Source organism: Arachis hypogaea, chromosome 10 (genome assembly GCF_003086295.3).
Source record: "Arachis hypogaea cultivar Tifrunner chromosome 10, arahy.Tifrunner.gnm2.J5K5, whole genome shotgun sequence".
NCBI classification, from domain to species: Eukaryota; Viridiplantae; Streptophyta; class Magnoliopsida; order Fabales; family Fabaceae; genus Arachis; species Arachis hypogaea.
In genome coordinates, this window is record NC_092045.1 from 93795707 (window position 1) to 93808305 (window position 12599).

Genomic DNA, 12599 nt, shown 5'->3' on the forward strand with positions numbered 1-12599 from the left:
ACACAATATTCAGGATAAAGCTCCCTTCATTTCAAGAGTTGTGACTAAAGCACAGGGGGCTTATATCGGCACAAAAGGTCCATATCCAGAGTTGAATAAAGAAAGTAAGTTGCTTCAGAATCAAGAGCAGAAAGATGGTAGAGCATCCTTGATCAGGGATTAGGAACCAAACAATGTGTCAAAAGAAACATCCATAACCAAGCCAATTTCCAAGTCAAAAGAGGATGAAGAAGCATTGACAAAAACTTTCGACTCTTGATTTGAGGATGACTATGACGTAATGTTTGTAGAAACTGGGTTTGGATATGTGGTCACAGTGTCTATTCTCCCTTTCGACTTCTAGGGTAACCCTAAAGGCCCTTGGCATTGTCTCAAAGGAGATTGTGATGATGTCATCCCAAGAGATGAATGCAGGTTCATCGAGAATGGGTTGGTAAAAGAATGGTTGTTTGAAAGACCTGATGAGATAACCAAGGGTCACCTTCAACCTTTGCATATTAAAGTTAAGGTCGAAGGACTAAGGATCAATCGCATCCTAGTTGATAGGGGGCAGCAATTAATTTACTACCTAAAAGTATACTACGCTTTTTACAAAAGATAGTCGAAGATCTAGTAAAAATAAATTTTACTGTCATTATATTCATTGGTAAGTCGACAACAGTCTTGGGAATGATCCTACTCAGAGTCAAGGTTAGAAGTGTCGAAAGGCCAATAGTTTTTATAGTGGTGCCTACCAAAGCAATTTTTAATATGTTGTAGAGAAGAGATTAGATCCATGGAGTAGGGGCAATACCCTAAACCCTGCATCGGAAGTTAGTGCTTTAGGATGAGTATGGAAGGATTAAAGAAATCAAAGCTGACGACAGTCCCTGCTATGTCAAACAAATGAATATCGACTTCAAATAATATCATATGAGTGTTCTACCACTAGATATTGATATGAGAACCTTTGACCCCTCTCTTATCAAAGGTTGTTACATCAAGCCCGTGGTATGAAACTGGTCCCTAAGGCCACAGAGAGCTCGGCCACAGAATCCACTTAATGGATATATCGAGCCATGGCGCTCGACTCTTAACCTATATGACTGAGAAAAAAGAGTGCATAGGTGAACATACGCTAGATTGTATATATGATTTCAATGCCTTAGGGTTTGAAAAGTCTTATTTGTTTTCAGAAGATTTGCATAATAAAAAATTTAAGTATAAGATCCTCTTGATGAAGTCGAGATTAGTGGAGAAGGTCGAATTACTTATGTAAGTAAGCGCTTAGACCCTGATTTCAAAGAGGAGTTAATAAAGGTATTGAAGAAAAACTATGATTTTTTTGCCTGGCAATATGAGGAGATGCCTGGATTAGATAGATCTCTAGTTGAGCATAAACTTCCCATCCTTGAGAACGCTCAACCTATTAAGCAAGCTCCAAGAAGTTTTTCCCCCTGAAATCATGGTAAAAAGCAATGAGGAGGTCGAACATTTGCTGAAAGCTGGATTCATTCAAACAGCCAGGTATGTCGAATGGATTTCTAATATTGTGCCTGTAATTAAAAAAAATGAGTGTGTATTGATTTCAGGAATTTGAATAAAGCTACTCCAAAAGATGAATATCACATGCCAATTGCAGAAATGTTGATCAACTTTGCAACAGGAAGCGAACTTCTGAGTTTCATGGATGGATACTCGGGATATAATCTGATATTCATTTTCCAAGAAGATATGTCAAAAATAGCTTTTCGATGTCCAAGGGCTATTGGCACGTATGAATGGTTAGTCATGCCCTTTGGATTAAAGAATGCAGGAGCCACTTACCAAAGAGCAATGAACTCTATTTTTCATGATTTTATTAGTAAGTTTATGGAAATTTAAATTGATGATGTTGTTGTGAATTCAAAGTCGAAACAGTCTCACTAATATAATTTAGAAACAACTTTTAAGCGAATGAAGCATCATCGACTCAAGATAAATCCATTGAAATGTATTTTTGGTGTATCTGCAGGAAACTTCTTGGGATTTATTGTGCAGGAAAAAAAAAGAATAGTTGTGGACATTAACAAGTGCTAGGCTATTTTCGACTCATCAACCCCTAAGAATAAGAAAGAACTCCGATCTTTCTTAAGTAATGTAAACTTTCTTCGACGTTTCATTTTAAATTTATCTGGAAACATAAGGATATTTACCCATTTATTGAAATTGAAATAGGGAGAACAGTTTAGATGGGAGGGCGAACACCAAGAAGCCTTCAACCAAATAAAGCAATACTTGACTTCACCACTAATCTTGGCACCTATCAAGCAAGGTCGACCACTAAAATTATATATGATGTGTTAGATACAACTTTAGGGAGCATGCTATCCTAGGAAGACGAAGATGGTAACGAGAAAGTAGTTTATTATCTAAGTCGAATGTTGACTAATGTAGAAACTAGATATAGTGTAGTTGAGAAGCTTTATTTAGCCCTTTATTTCTCTAGTACTAAAATTAAAAGTTATTTAATTAAAAAGAATATTTTTGTTGTATCGAAATTCGATATAATTAAATATGTGCTTTCTTATCCAATGTTAAGAAAATGAATTGGTAAGTGGATGTTAGGATCAATCAAATATTCTTTATTTTATGTCCCTACTAAGGCTGTCAAAGGACAAGTGATTGCTGAATTTTTAGCAGATCACCCTTGTGTCATATTGAGGAATGACACATAGTTGGATATTTAGAGCTCAAACCTTGGAGGTTATTTTTCGATGCGTCGAAACATCAAAATAGGATAGGAGTTAGGATAGTAATAATCATTCTTGACAATATATCAACAAAGTTCGTGTTTCGACAAGAGCCAAGTTTATCAAATAATGAAGTAGAGTATGAGGCCTTAATTATTGGTTTAGAACTCTTAAGTGAAAAAGGGACTCGAACTATCGAAATCATGGTAGATTCACTATAAGTTGTCCAACAGTTAGCTAAATTAGTCAAAATTTGGCCAAATATTTTGTGGTAACAGTGCAACTCTTAGCTGAATTCGAGTCAGTTTCAATAAAGCACATATTTAGATAGTCGAATCAGGAAGCTAATGAGTTGGCTTAAATGGCTTTTGGCTACAAAATATCTTCTAATTTGGTAAAAGAATTTAGCAAGATCGAAACTAATTTGACTCCCTTAAAATTAAGAGGGGTCTGTTGTGCAAATACTCTTGATCCAAATTATTGGAGATACGAGATCATCGATTTCCTAAGAAATTCCAATCAAAGAACAAATCAAAAAATTAAATATTTTTCTTTGAGCTTTGTAATAGTGGGTGGAGATTTGTTCAGAAAAGTTTTAATAGTTCTTTACTCCAATGTATAAGCAAGAAAAATGCCTACTTGGCATTGGCAAAGGTGCATGAAGGTATTTGTGGGGCTCACCAATCGTGTCGAAAGATGCATTGGACCTTATGTCAACAAGGATTATATTGGCCTTCAATGATGAAGGATTGTATTAAGTTTACTCGATTCTGTGATTAATGCCAAAGGTATGCACTAATTCAAAGACTCCCTGCCTCATATTTACATGCGATAATCAAGCCTTGGCCATTTAGAGGATGGGCTCTCGACTTAATAGGAATGATCCATCCTCCTTCAACTAAGAGGCACAAATTTATTTTATTAGCTGTGGATTATTTTACCAAATGGGTGGAAGTTGTGCCCAAGAAGGAAGTTACGCAAGCCAAAGTAATTGATTTCATCGAGAAATTGATCATTCATAGATTTGGTATTTCCTAAACTTTGACTACAGAATAAGGAACAATGTTTACTTGTCAACAGATAAAAGAGTTTGAATCAAGAGGTATTAAGATAATACACTCGACTCCTTATTATGCACAAGCCAATGGCCAAGTCGAGGGTGTTAACAAAGTTTTAATAAATTTGGTTAAAAGGCATACAGGGAGACAGCCTCGAAATCGGCATACCACCTTAAGCCAAGTATTACGGGTACATAGGTGTTCACCTAAAGAAGTTACAAGGTCAACGCCTTATGAGCTAGTATTTGGCTATAAAGTTGTTGTACCACTTGAAATAAGTTTGCAAACTATTAGAGTAGCAAAACAGAATGATCTACCTATCGAACAACACTGGTCGAGTATGAAGGATGAATTAGACGAATTAGATCAATCTCGACTAGCTGCATTACATAGAATGATTCGATAAAAAGAATCTATAGCTAAGTCATACAACAAAAAGTAAAGAATAAAAGATTTGCAGTTGGTGACTTAGTATCAAAATTAGTCCTTCCCACTCAACAAGCTAAGGAAAAATTGTCACCTTTATAGGAAGGAGCTTTTAGGGTCGATAAAGTATTTGATGGCAATGCATATGAGTTAAGAGATTTGAAAAATAATTGTTAGTTAGGATGCATAAATGGAAATATCTCGAAGAATATCATGACCATTAACACAGAAGATGATAAGTTCATACCTAACATGGTCGAAACATCATCAAAAGATATAAAATGAAGATTAAAACAAAGTCCTAAATTTAAGCTTCAAGTTATCTTGCTTTCAACCTAAGATGGCGCCAGCTTCAGAAACCTCAGCTTTTTGACTTTGTTAGCATGAGCAACAGCTTCGACTAATGAAGAACTGCTTGTGGTCTTAGAGTCATACACTTTGTTGGCCTCTTGAAGTCGAAGGCTAAGAGTCAAGTTCGCCGTCGCAATCTTCCCCTTACTAGCCTTCAGCTCAGTCAGTTCCTTCTCAAGAGTTTCAATTCTTGATACCAAGGTTCTTTCTTTGCCTTGACCTTCTGATATAAATTTTTCAATTTAAGTCTTGGTTGTTTCACATTTCTTTAATTGAATGTCATGATGAGTCAGAGCTTTAGTCGATTTGATCAAATTTTATTCAGCAGCATCGAACTTTGAAATTTAGTTATAGATATCTTCAATGAAGACACATAAAGCTATGTGGACCTCAGTCGAGATCTTTTGGTCCAAAAAAGCTAAGAGCATCAAGAAATCGAACTTTCATGTCAGCATTATTATTGATTTCTTCTAAGGATTGGTTAAGGCAATCGAGAATTATGTTTATCCTCTCCACAACCATAAGATCAGGACCTGGTCGCATTTGAGGTTCAAAAGAAGTGACTTCTTCTTCATGGGTCAACACAATCGGTTCTAAGTCTTGAATGGAAGGAGAAATATTTGGTTCTAGACCTGAAAAGGAGAAAACTCTTATCCTTTCTAAAGAATATACCTATAAAGCTTTTGACAAGATGTTGTCAAGATGAAAATCTAAATCTTCAAAATTTAAATCCTTGGCTTCAGGAGTAAGGACATCAAAGGGAGGTTCATCTTGTTTGATAGCAGCTCGATTGGTGCTAGGTGCAATCGTATAACTAGCCGCAGAAGGTGTCGAAACAGGACCAGATTCTTGATGTGTTTCTGCATCAGTTGGTAAGAGCTTGTAGCTCGCCTACTAGAGGAAAATAAGAAGTGTGAATATGAACAAATAAAATAAAGCATGAAAAGGGTACAAAAATTTACCAAGGGAGAATCAATCTAGGCTTGAGAGGTAGCAATCAACGGAAAAGTCTGAATCGGACTCATAATGGGAATGAGAGGTATGGCCATTTGTCGAGAAATTACAGGAGGAACAGGTTGAGTGACTTCCACATCGACACCAGATTAGTCGATGTCTAGCTCTGAGCGACTTTCTATTTTGACTCGAGACTGAAAACCCCGCTTCGACTGTTTAGACTGAAAAATAAAAAAATTGACAAAAGGTTACTGAGTATTTATTCAAAATAAAATTTGACTACAAACTCAAAGGTGTTACAAAGAAACCTTAGTGGAAATAGTGGGATTTATTTTTTGTACTTTCATGGGATTGGCCCCCAGAAGAATGTCGACAGCCCCACGCTTCTTTGAGGAAAGAGTGGCTTTATTCGACTTCCCTCAGCCTTGGCCTCTCTTGGATTTTGTTTTCTTTGAAGCAGCATCTTCTTCTGACTTCCAATTCTCTTTGACTGGTTTGGGGTTAGGGGCAATACCAAATATCTCTCTGGTCAAGCAGCTAAAAATACATAGAAAATATAAGATGACTAAAGATTTAATGGTCAAAGTCTTAAGAAAACACGGTACTTGGAGGATATCCACCGATCTTGGTTCGACCATAAATCTTATCCCTGAAGCCCTAGTAATAGACGAAACCAGTTGTGTTTATCCCTAGGGTTTGAGGATCTTTCTTTTAGATTCGGTAATTCACTCCTAAGGCTCCTTTAGGAGGTCAGGTAGTCGATCAGCAAGACCGAAAAAGGCATTGGAAAAAGAAAAAAATTTAAATTTTCGCATAAAGTGTCTTTTCTTAGCATAAGGGTCTCGAGCCAAAGCTTGAAAATAACAATCGAGACATTTATAAAACTGTGTTTCCTTCTTTTTTTTCATACCTCTAACGGCACACTGAAAACATACTTTACCTTTTTAAAATGCCATTTTACCTTGTAATACCTTTCGAACTTAACAATTTCTTCAACATGCTCACCTATAGTTTTCTTTGACGTCGCAGCAATCTATGCAGCAGGAAAAACCAAATTAGAAATTTCTTGCTCAAATGAGGCCCAATGAGAATTATAATAGGTCAACCACCACTTGTGAAAGGCATGTGTCAAGAGAAACAAAAAGTAAGGTCACATCTTTCGTATTGAAAGGTCACCCTTGGTAATTTAAGTCCAAAATCTGATCAAATTCTTCTAGATTCCACACCTCATAGTAAATCATCTGTGCTTCAGGATCGAGAGAAAGTGGGAAAGGTAATGCTTGTGCTAGGGCAAATTGTCTCAACAGATATTGTGGAGAACAAGTTACTAGTTTCTTTTTCAGAGCCATCGTCGACTTATGAGGAAGACCCACAGGTAGAATTTGAGGAGATAATATTTTCAAACAAAGTTCATCAACAATGTGTTGGTTTTCAGGCTTAAGACTAGTCAAAGAATGGAGATACCTAACAACATTTTTACGACAAGTGAATGGATTTGGGTAATAAGAAGAGTTGTCATCAGCTTTGATGTCGAGAAGAAGAGTGATGAAATAACAAAAAGTATCAATGATGGACATGGTTTTTGGCTTTGCCCAAGAAAGAAGATATAGTCGAATGCCATTAACTTGAGCTTTTGGGATATCGGATAAAGAAGCTATGAATCGGGGCTCAAGTACAGCCTTCAACCATAGATTCACAATCCAAATGGGACCAAAAGGATTGATCGAAGATTCATCCCGTAGAATCTTGCCAACCACTATAGAAAGTATTTCATATAGTTGACCCAAAATCAAAGAAGGGATGTTGACATACTTTTTACAATGAAGCATGATAGCTAGTGACAAATAATTACTTTTTTGGGACAAAAAATAAAGGCATTTAGCCACAAAATAAGGAAAGCTACATGTTCACTATCAGTGACAGGGTCACTCTCAGACCCTTTGTTGTTTTGAATAAAATTCAACACAGACATCGAGTCAAAATTGATGTCGAAAACATCATCTGGGTATTCAGTAGCCCAACACGCATCTTCTCCATCGTGAGCAATGCCAGTCAAGGACAAGGTCGGGCCCATCATTCCATAAGAAAAATGAAAGTTATTAATGGCTGGACACCAAAAATACAAACTAGCCCCTAAGAGACGTGTAGTATAAGATAAGTTGAAAGTAGCTAATTTAAGAGCAAAACAAATTCATAATGACTACCATACAGGTTTGTAGGTCGAAGATAGTCTCAATATCTAAGTCAAGAACAAAGAGCTAGACTTTTTAGGGGGTGCAGTTCTAAAGACTCGACTAGCAAAGTAAGTAGCCCTAACATTTTTACAAAAAAATAAGGAAAGGTGTTTAGCGGGAAATGGAAAGAAAGAAGAAATAGATTCAACTTTTTTTGAGTTGAAAGTGGCCCCAAATATGAATATAAGATATTTGTAACCTTAAATGGAAGCAATATCTGGCTTCTCCAGAGCTCGGTGGTCTCAACATCAGGATTGGGAGCTCACAGAGTGCCATCATCATTATAGAATTGTGATACATTAGCCACCAGATGAGGAGGTGCTACAACCTGAACATCATCATCATCCTCTTCTTACGAGGGAGAAATATGAACAATGGAGGTTCCACCAGGTGTAGAAGCGGTAGCTGCAGCGGCCGCAGAAAAAATAGGAAGGAAAGACGATGTGGTGGTCCTGGTAGTTGAGGTAGTAACAGGAACAATGATGATGGTTGTGGCAGCAATAGTAGTAAAAGAAGAGGATGGAGCAGTGACAGTGGGAGTACTACTAGAATTAAGAATAGATTGAGAATCTGTGGAGAAAATGGATAGAAAATCTAGAAAAAGAGAAAAAGTTCTTCAAGAAATGAAGGATGGTAATGAAAATGGAAAAACAACTAAATCCCTAAGAGAATATGAAGGGTGTAAAATTAAAAGGTCCATTATAGCCCATAAGGAATATTGCATATGCCCAAAAAAATGCACGAGCCGTTTTAATTTTTTCTTAATCATCTTTTCGAATTTTTAAAATTTTAAAGACATCAAGTGACGGGTACATGATCCAATAAAACTTATCATTTCACTTGTTAAAAATATTTCATTTTTTTGAAAAGATAAGTTTTAAGGGAAATTTGTTAATACAAGATTTTGACCAATCATGAAGTTCGACTAATATAAATGTTGATTGTATTATATGAGTCGAGTTGAAAGAGTATCGTAGCAGTTGAGTTGAAAGAGTATCATAAGACCAAATCACACATGGTTCAAATTTGGTAGCACGATACGGAATGTAGAATTGGTTTATGCTAAAAATGGACTCCTCAACTAGGATGAATTTCGACTACAGATTGTGTTAAAACTAGTAATATATGCATATATGAGCAAGTTAAAATTGAAGAAAAATGGTACAAGAATGTCGAAGTCAAAAATTTTTAACACACGGAAAAAGGCTGAAAAGCATATTCTAATTTTTTCTAGGAAATTAAGACTTTTTTCTGGACCCTCAAGATAAGTTGAGAACATGAGTGCAAATTTTGGGGAGAAAGCTAAAAGAAGATCTGGGACTTGGAGACCAAGAAAAGTGAAGACGTTGGATGTCAAACGTGGATGGCAAGATTCTTTATAGTCAAGGTAAGGTCTTCACCTGAGAAAAAGGAGGAATCTAAATCATGGGAAGAGGAAAACATTCTGCAAATGTATCCTCATGATCTATAAATAGGAGAAGCTAAAAAGGAACTAAGAACTTCGATAAGAACACTTCACAATCACACTAAAACTTTGTAAAAATTCAAATCATACTAATGTCAAGAAAAATCATAGAGTACCAGAACAAATGAGTATCTGGAGTCAATTTTCTTTTGTTCATTTTTATTTATTCTTTTATTTCCCTTTTATTTCTAATGTATTTTATTGTTTTGTTTTTTCTTTTCAAGTACTTTAATTTCCCTTTCATTTATTTTAAACTTCAAGTTATTTACTGTTTTATTTACATTTCTTATTTATTCATCTATTTTTCATTTGTTATTTTTATCTTTATGATTATTTTATTTTGAATCTTTTTCTTTTAGAACATTTTTGTTTATTTTAAATTTTACTATAATTTTCTTTGAATTTTATTTACTTTTTGGCATTTTTATTTATTCGCATTTTATACATTTTATTCATTTTTGACATAAATACTAAATAATTCCCGGGTCGAGCCTATTGTTGAGTTAAGAAATTAACTAAATTAATTAGTGATGACAAACATTATTTTTGGGCAAAATAAATAATTAAGTGTTGATCATTTATATCTACATATTAAATAATTGTTTATTGTTGCAGGCCAAATGTTAATAGCCCAAATGGAATATAAAGCAAACAGCAAAGATGGTGGGCTGAAAGCAAAATTAAGAGCCCAAGGAAAAGCAAAGAAAGAAGCCAAAGGAACCAACGGGGCCAAGCTAATCAAACCCGATCCAAGCCCGTTCCATCAATTCAAAGTTGATCCAAGCTTCTCATACAAGATTGAAGCCTTCATTCCCTCTCACTAGCTTTTACCAAAGCAACGTTCTTTTCTCTCTGACCATGTCAAATCACAGAAGCAAGAGAAAGTGCTTAGCTCCTAAGCTATTCAAAGAAGAGGAAAGAAAGAGAAGGTTAGGCAAGAAAGGCAGATATCAAATCACCCAGTTCAAACCAAATCAAGCTTAGGTTAAAGGTAACCCATTTCATCTTGCATGCATAAGATCTTCTTCTCTTCTTCCCAACTCTCTGCTCTATCCGAAAATGGCATTCAAGGAAAAGTTGTTCTCTGCCCTATTCTACTTTACATCGACGGTCACAAGTGATACTTGGGGACTAAGTAGTTTCTCAATGGCTAAGATCAAGTTGACCATGAGAAGATTTCTATGGTTACTGCTTTGTGGCTTTCGGTCAAGATGAAGAAGTCAGAAGCAAAGTTTTTACTCTAAGGTTTAATGAGAAAAAGTGATTCTGTGGGTTAGTGAAGCTCAAGGCTCAAGGTGTTGACCTTGGAAGAAGAACCCAGCAACATGCAAGGAGATAAAAAGAGGTTTGCTGTTCATTCAGAAACCAAGGAGAGAAAACCAGAGTGTGAGAACAGTGTCCTGAAAAGGAGTTCCTTTACTTGGATAATGCTTACTTTCAAAGAAGCATTCGGCCAATACTGAAGAACTGTATCTGAGGTTTGCGAATCTGGTTTTGCACATAGCAAAGAGGCTGCTGATGAAGTCAATCCCCTTCATGTTTTACTGATTGTAATGTACTTTTCAATGTTTATCATTCTGTAATTTCTAGTGAGAAAAGGCATTGTGAGAAAACTTAAGTAAAAGCCATGAGTGGAAAAAGGCTGAGTGATACACTTGAGAGAAAAGCCTAGAGTTATTTTTCTGATTTCTTTAGGTTGGCTAAGTGTCTTGTATCTTGTACCTGTTTGGTATCCCTTTCTTAGTTGGGTTAGCACTAAGAGTGAATAGTTAGGAGTTAGCATAGCCAATGTCAAGTTAGGATAGAACTTGAGTGTGAAATTGGTGTATGTAATACTGTTAACTATAGTGAAATTCTTCCATAATTGTGGAGGAGACTGGATGTAGGTTGCATAGCACAAGGCAACCGAACCAAGATACATGCTGGTGTTCGCTTTTCTCTTCTCTGCTGAGTTCTATTTTCTGATATTCATGAGACAAAAATAAATTGTCTCATAAATTTTCGTTGCTGAGTTCAAACAGAATCAGAATTGTAATTTTGTTCAAAAGGGTCATAACAGCAACTTAAAAAGGAAGGCATAGATTCAACCCCCTTCTCTAAGCCTACCACAACCTTCAATCGGTATCAGAGCTAAGGTCTCAAGAATCAAGCTTAACCGCTTGGAGCAAGGATCCAATGGCAAACAACTAGGGCACAACCACAGTTGCTTACACCCTCACTGAAGGCCAGTCAAACAACCGGCCACCTTTCTTCAACGGGAAGAACGATTCCTACTGGAAAGAAAGGATAAGGATCTTCATCCAATCCATTGACTATAACATATGGAAGATCGTTGTAAGTGGTCCAAAGATCCCAACAAAAACAAGTGCAGATGGAGTGGTGACTCTAAAAGAAGAAGCTAAATGGAATGAAGATGATAAGAAGAAGATAGAGCTGAATGCTAAAGCAATCAACCTTCTTCACTGTGCTATCAGCTTTGAAGAATACCGGAAGGTGTCTAGATGCAAGACAGCCAAAGAAATCTGAGAAAAACTCCAGGTTACACAGAAGGCACTAAACAAGTCAAAGAAACGAGGATTGATATGCTGCGAAAAGAGTACGAGATGTTTAGCATGAAGGATGGAGAAAGCATTGATGAAGCATTTGAGAGATTCTCAATCATAATCAACAACCTTGATGCTATGGGTACAAACTATGCAAAACAAACCTTCGTGAGAAAACTCCTTAGAAGCCTTACAAAAGAGTGGGAAAACACTGCCACTGTCCTAACCGAGAGTAACAACATAAGTCCCATAACCTATGATGAGCTGAGAGAAAAACTCCTTGCCTATGAAGCCATACACACAAACACAGACTCAAAGAAAAAGGGAATAGCCCTCAAGTCACAAATAGAACCAAAAGAGAGTGAGTCTAGTGATGGTATTTCAGATGATGAGCTTTTGTTTTTTGCTAGGAGATTTAGAAGGATGATAAAGAGTAAGGGCAAATACAAGGGTTCAAGTTCAAAGGAGCACAAGATAGACTTGAGCAAGGTGACGTGTCATCATTACGAGGAGGCTGGACACTTCAAGTCAAACTGTCCAAAGCTCAAAAAGGAGGACAAAGGAAAGAAGGAAAGGAAGAGAGTACTCATGGCAGCTTGGAAGGATCTTGAGAATGACTCAAATGAAGAAGAAGAATCTGAAGGAGATAAAAAAGACTGCTTCATGGCTGGAAACAACAATCTTGATGAGGTAAACTATTATGATTTGACCATTGAGGACTTGCATGCTATTATTGATGATCTTACCTTAAACACCTCAAAACTGCTTGACAAATACAATGAATGTAGATCTGAAAGAGATGTGTTAAGAGCTGAAAATGAATTTTTAAAAGAAAAAGTGAAGGAAACTAAATGTGC

At 36.3% G+C, this 12599-nt stretch overlaps 1 protein-coding gene across 1 annotated transcript; it reads left to right on the forward strand.

Moving 5' to 3' along the window:
• The first annotated feature begins 1444 nt into the window (after window positions 1-1444).
• Window positions 1445-4175, forward strand: LOC140175708 (uncharacterized). The gene is made up of 4 exons (XM_072204246.1): window positions 1445-1506; window positions 1572-1763; window positions 3500-3698; window positions 3792-4175. The coding sequence occupies exons 1-4, from the start codon at window positions 1445-1447 to the stop codon at window positions 4173-4175; spliced, it is 837 nt and encodes a 278-aa protein (XP_072060347.1).
• The last annotated feature ends 8424 nt before the right edge of the window (window positions 4176-12599 follow it).

Bases quoted from the DNA above. Each gene is read 5' to 3' on its own strand.
- LOC140175708 (XM_072204246.1), top strand. From the start codon at position 1,445: ATGGTAAAAAGCAATGAGGAGGTCGAACATTTGCTGAAAGCTGGATTC. The intron at 1,507-1,571 runs GTATGTCGAATG...TATTGATTTCAG, and splicing joins GGATTCATTCAAACAGCCAG to GAATTTGAATAAAGCTACTC. The intron at 3,699-3,791 runs GTAATTGATTTC...ACTTGTCAACAG, and splicing joins AGGAAGTTACGCAAGCCAAA to ATAAAAGAGTTTGAATCAAG.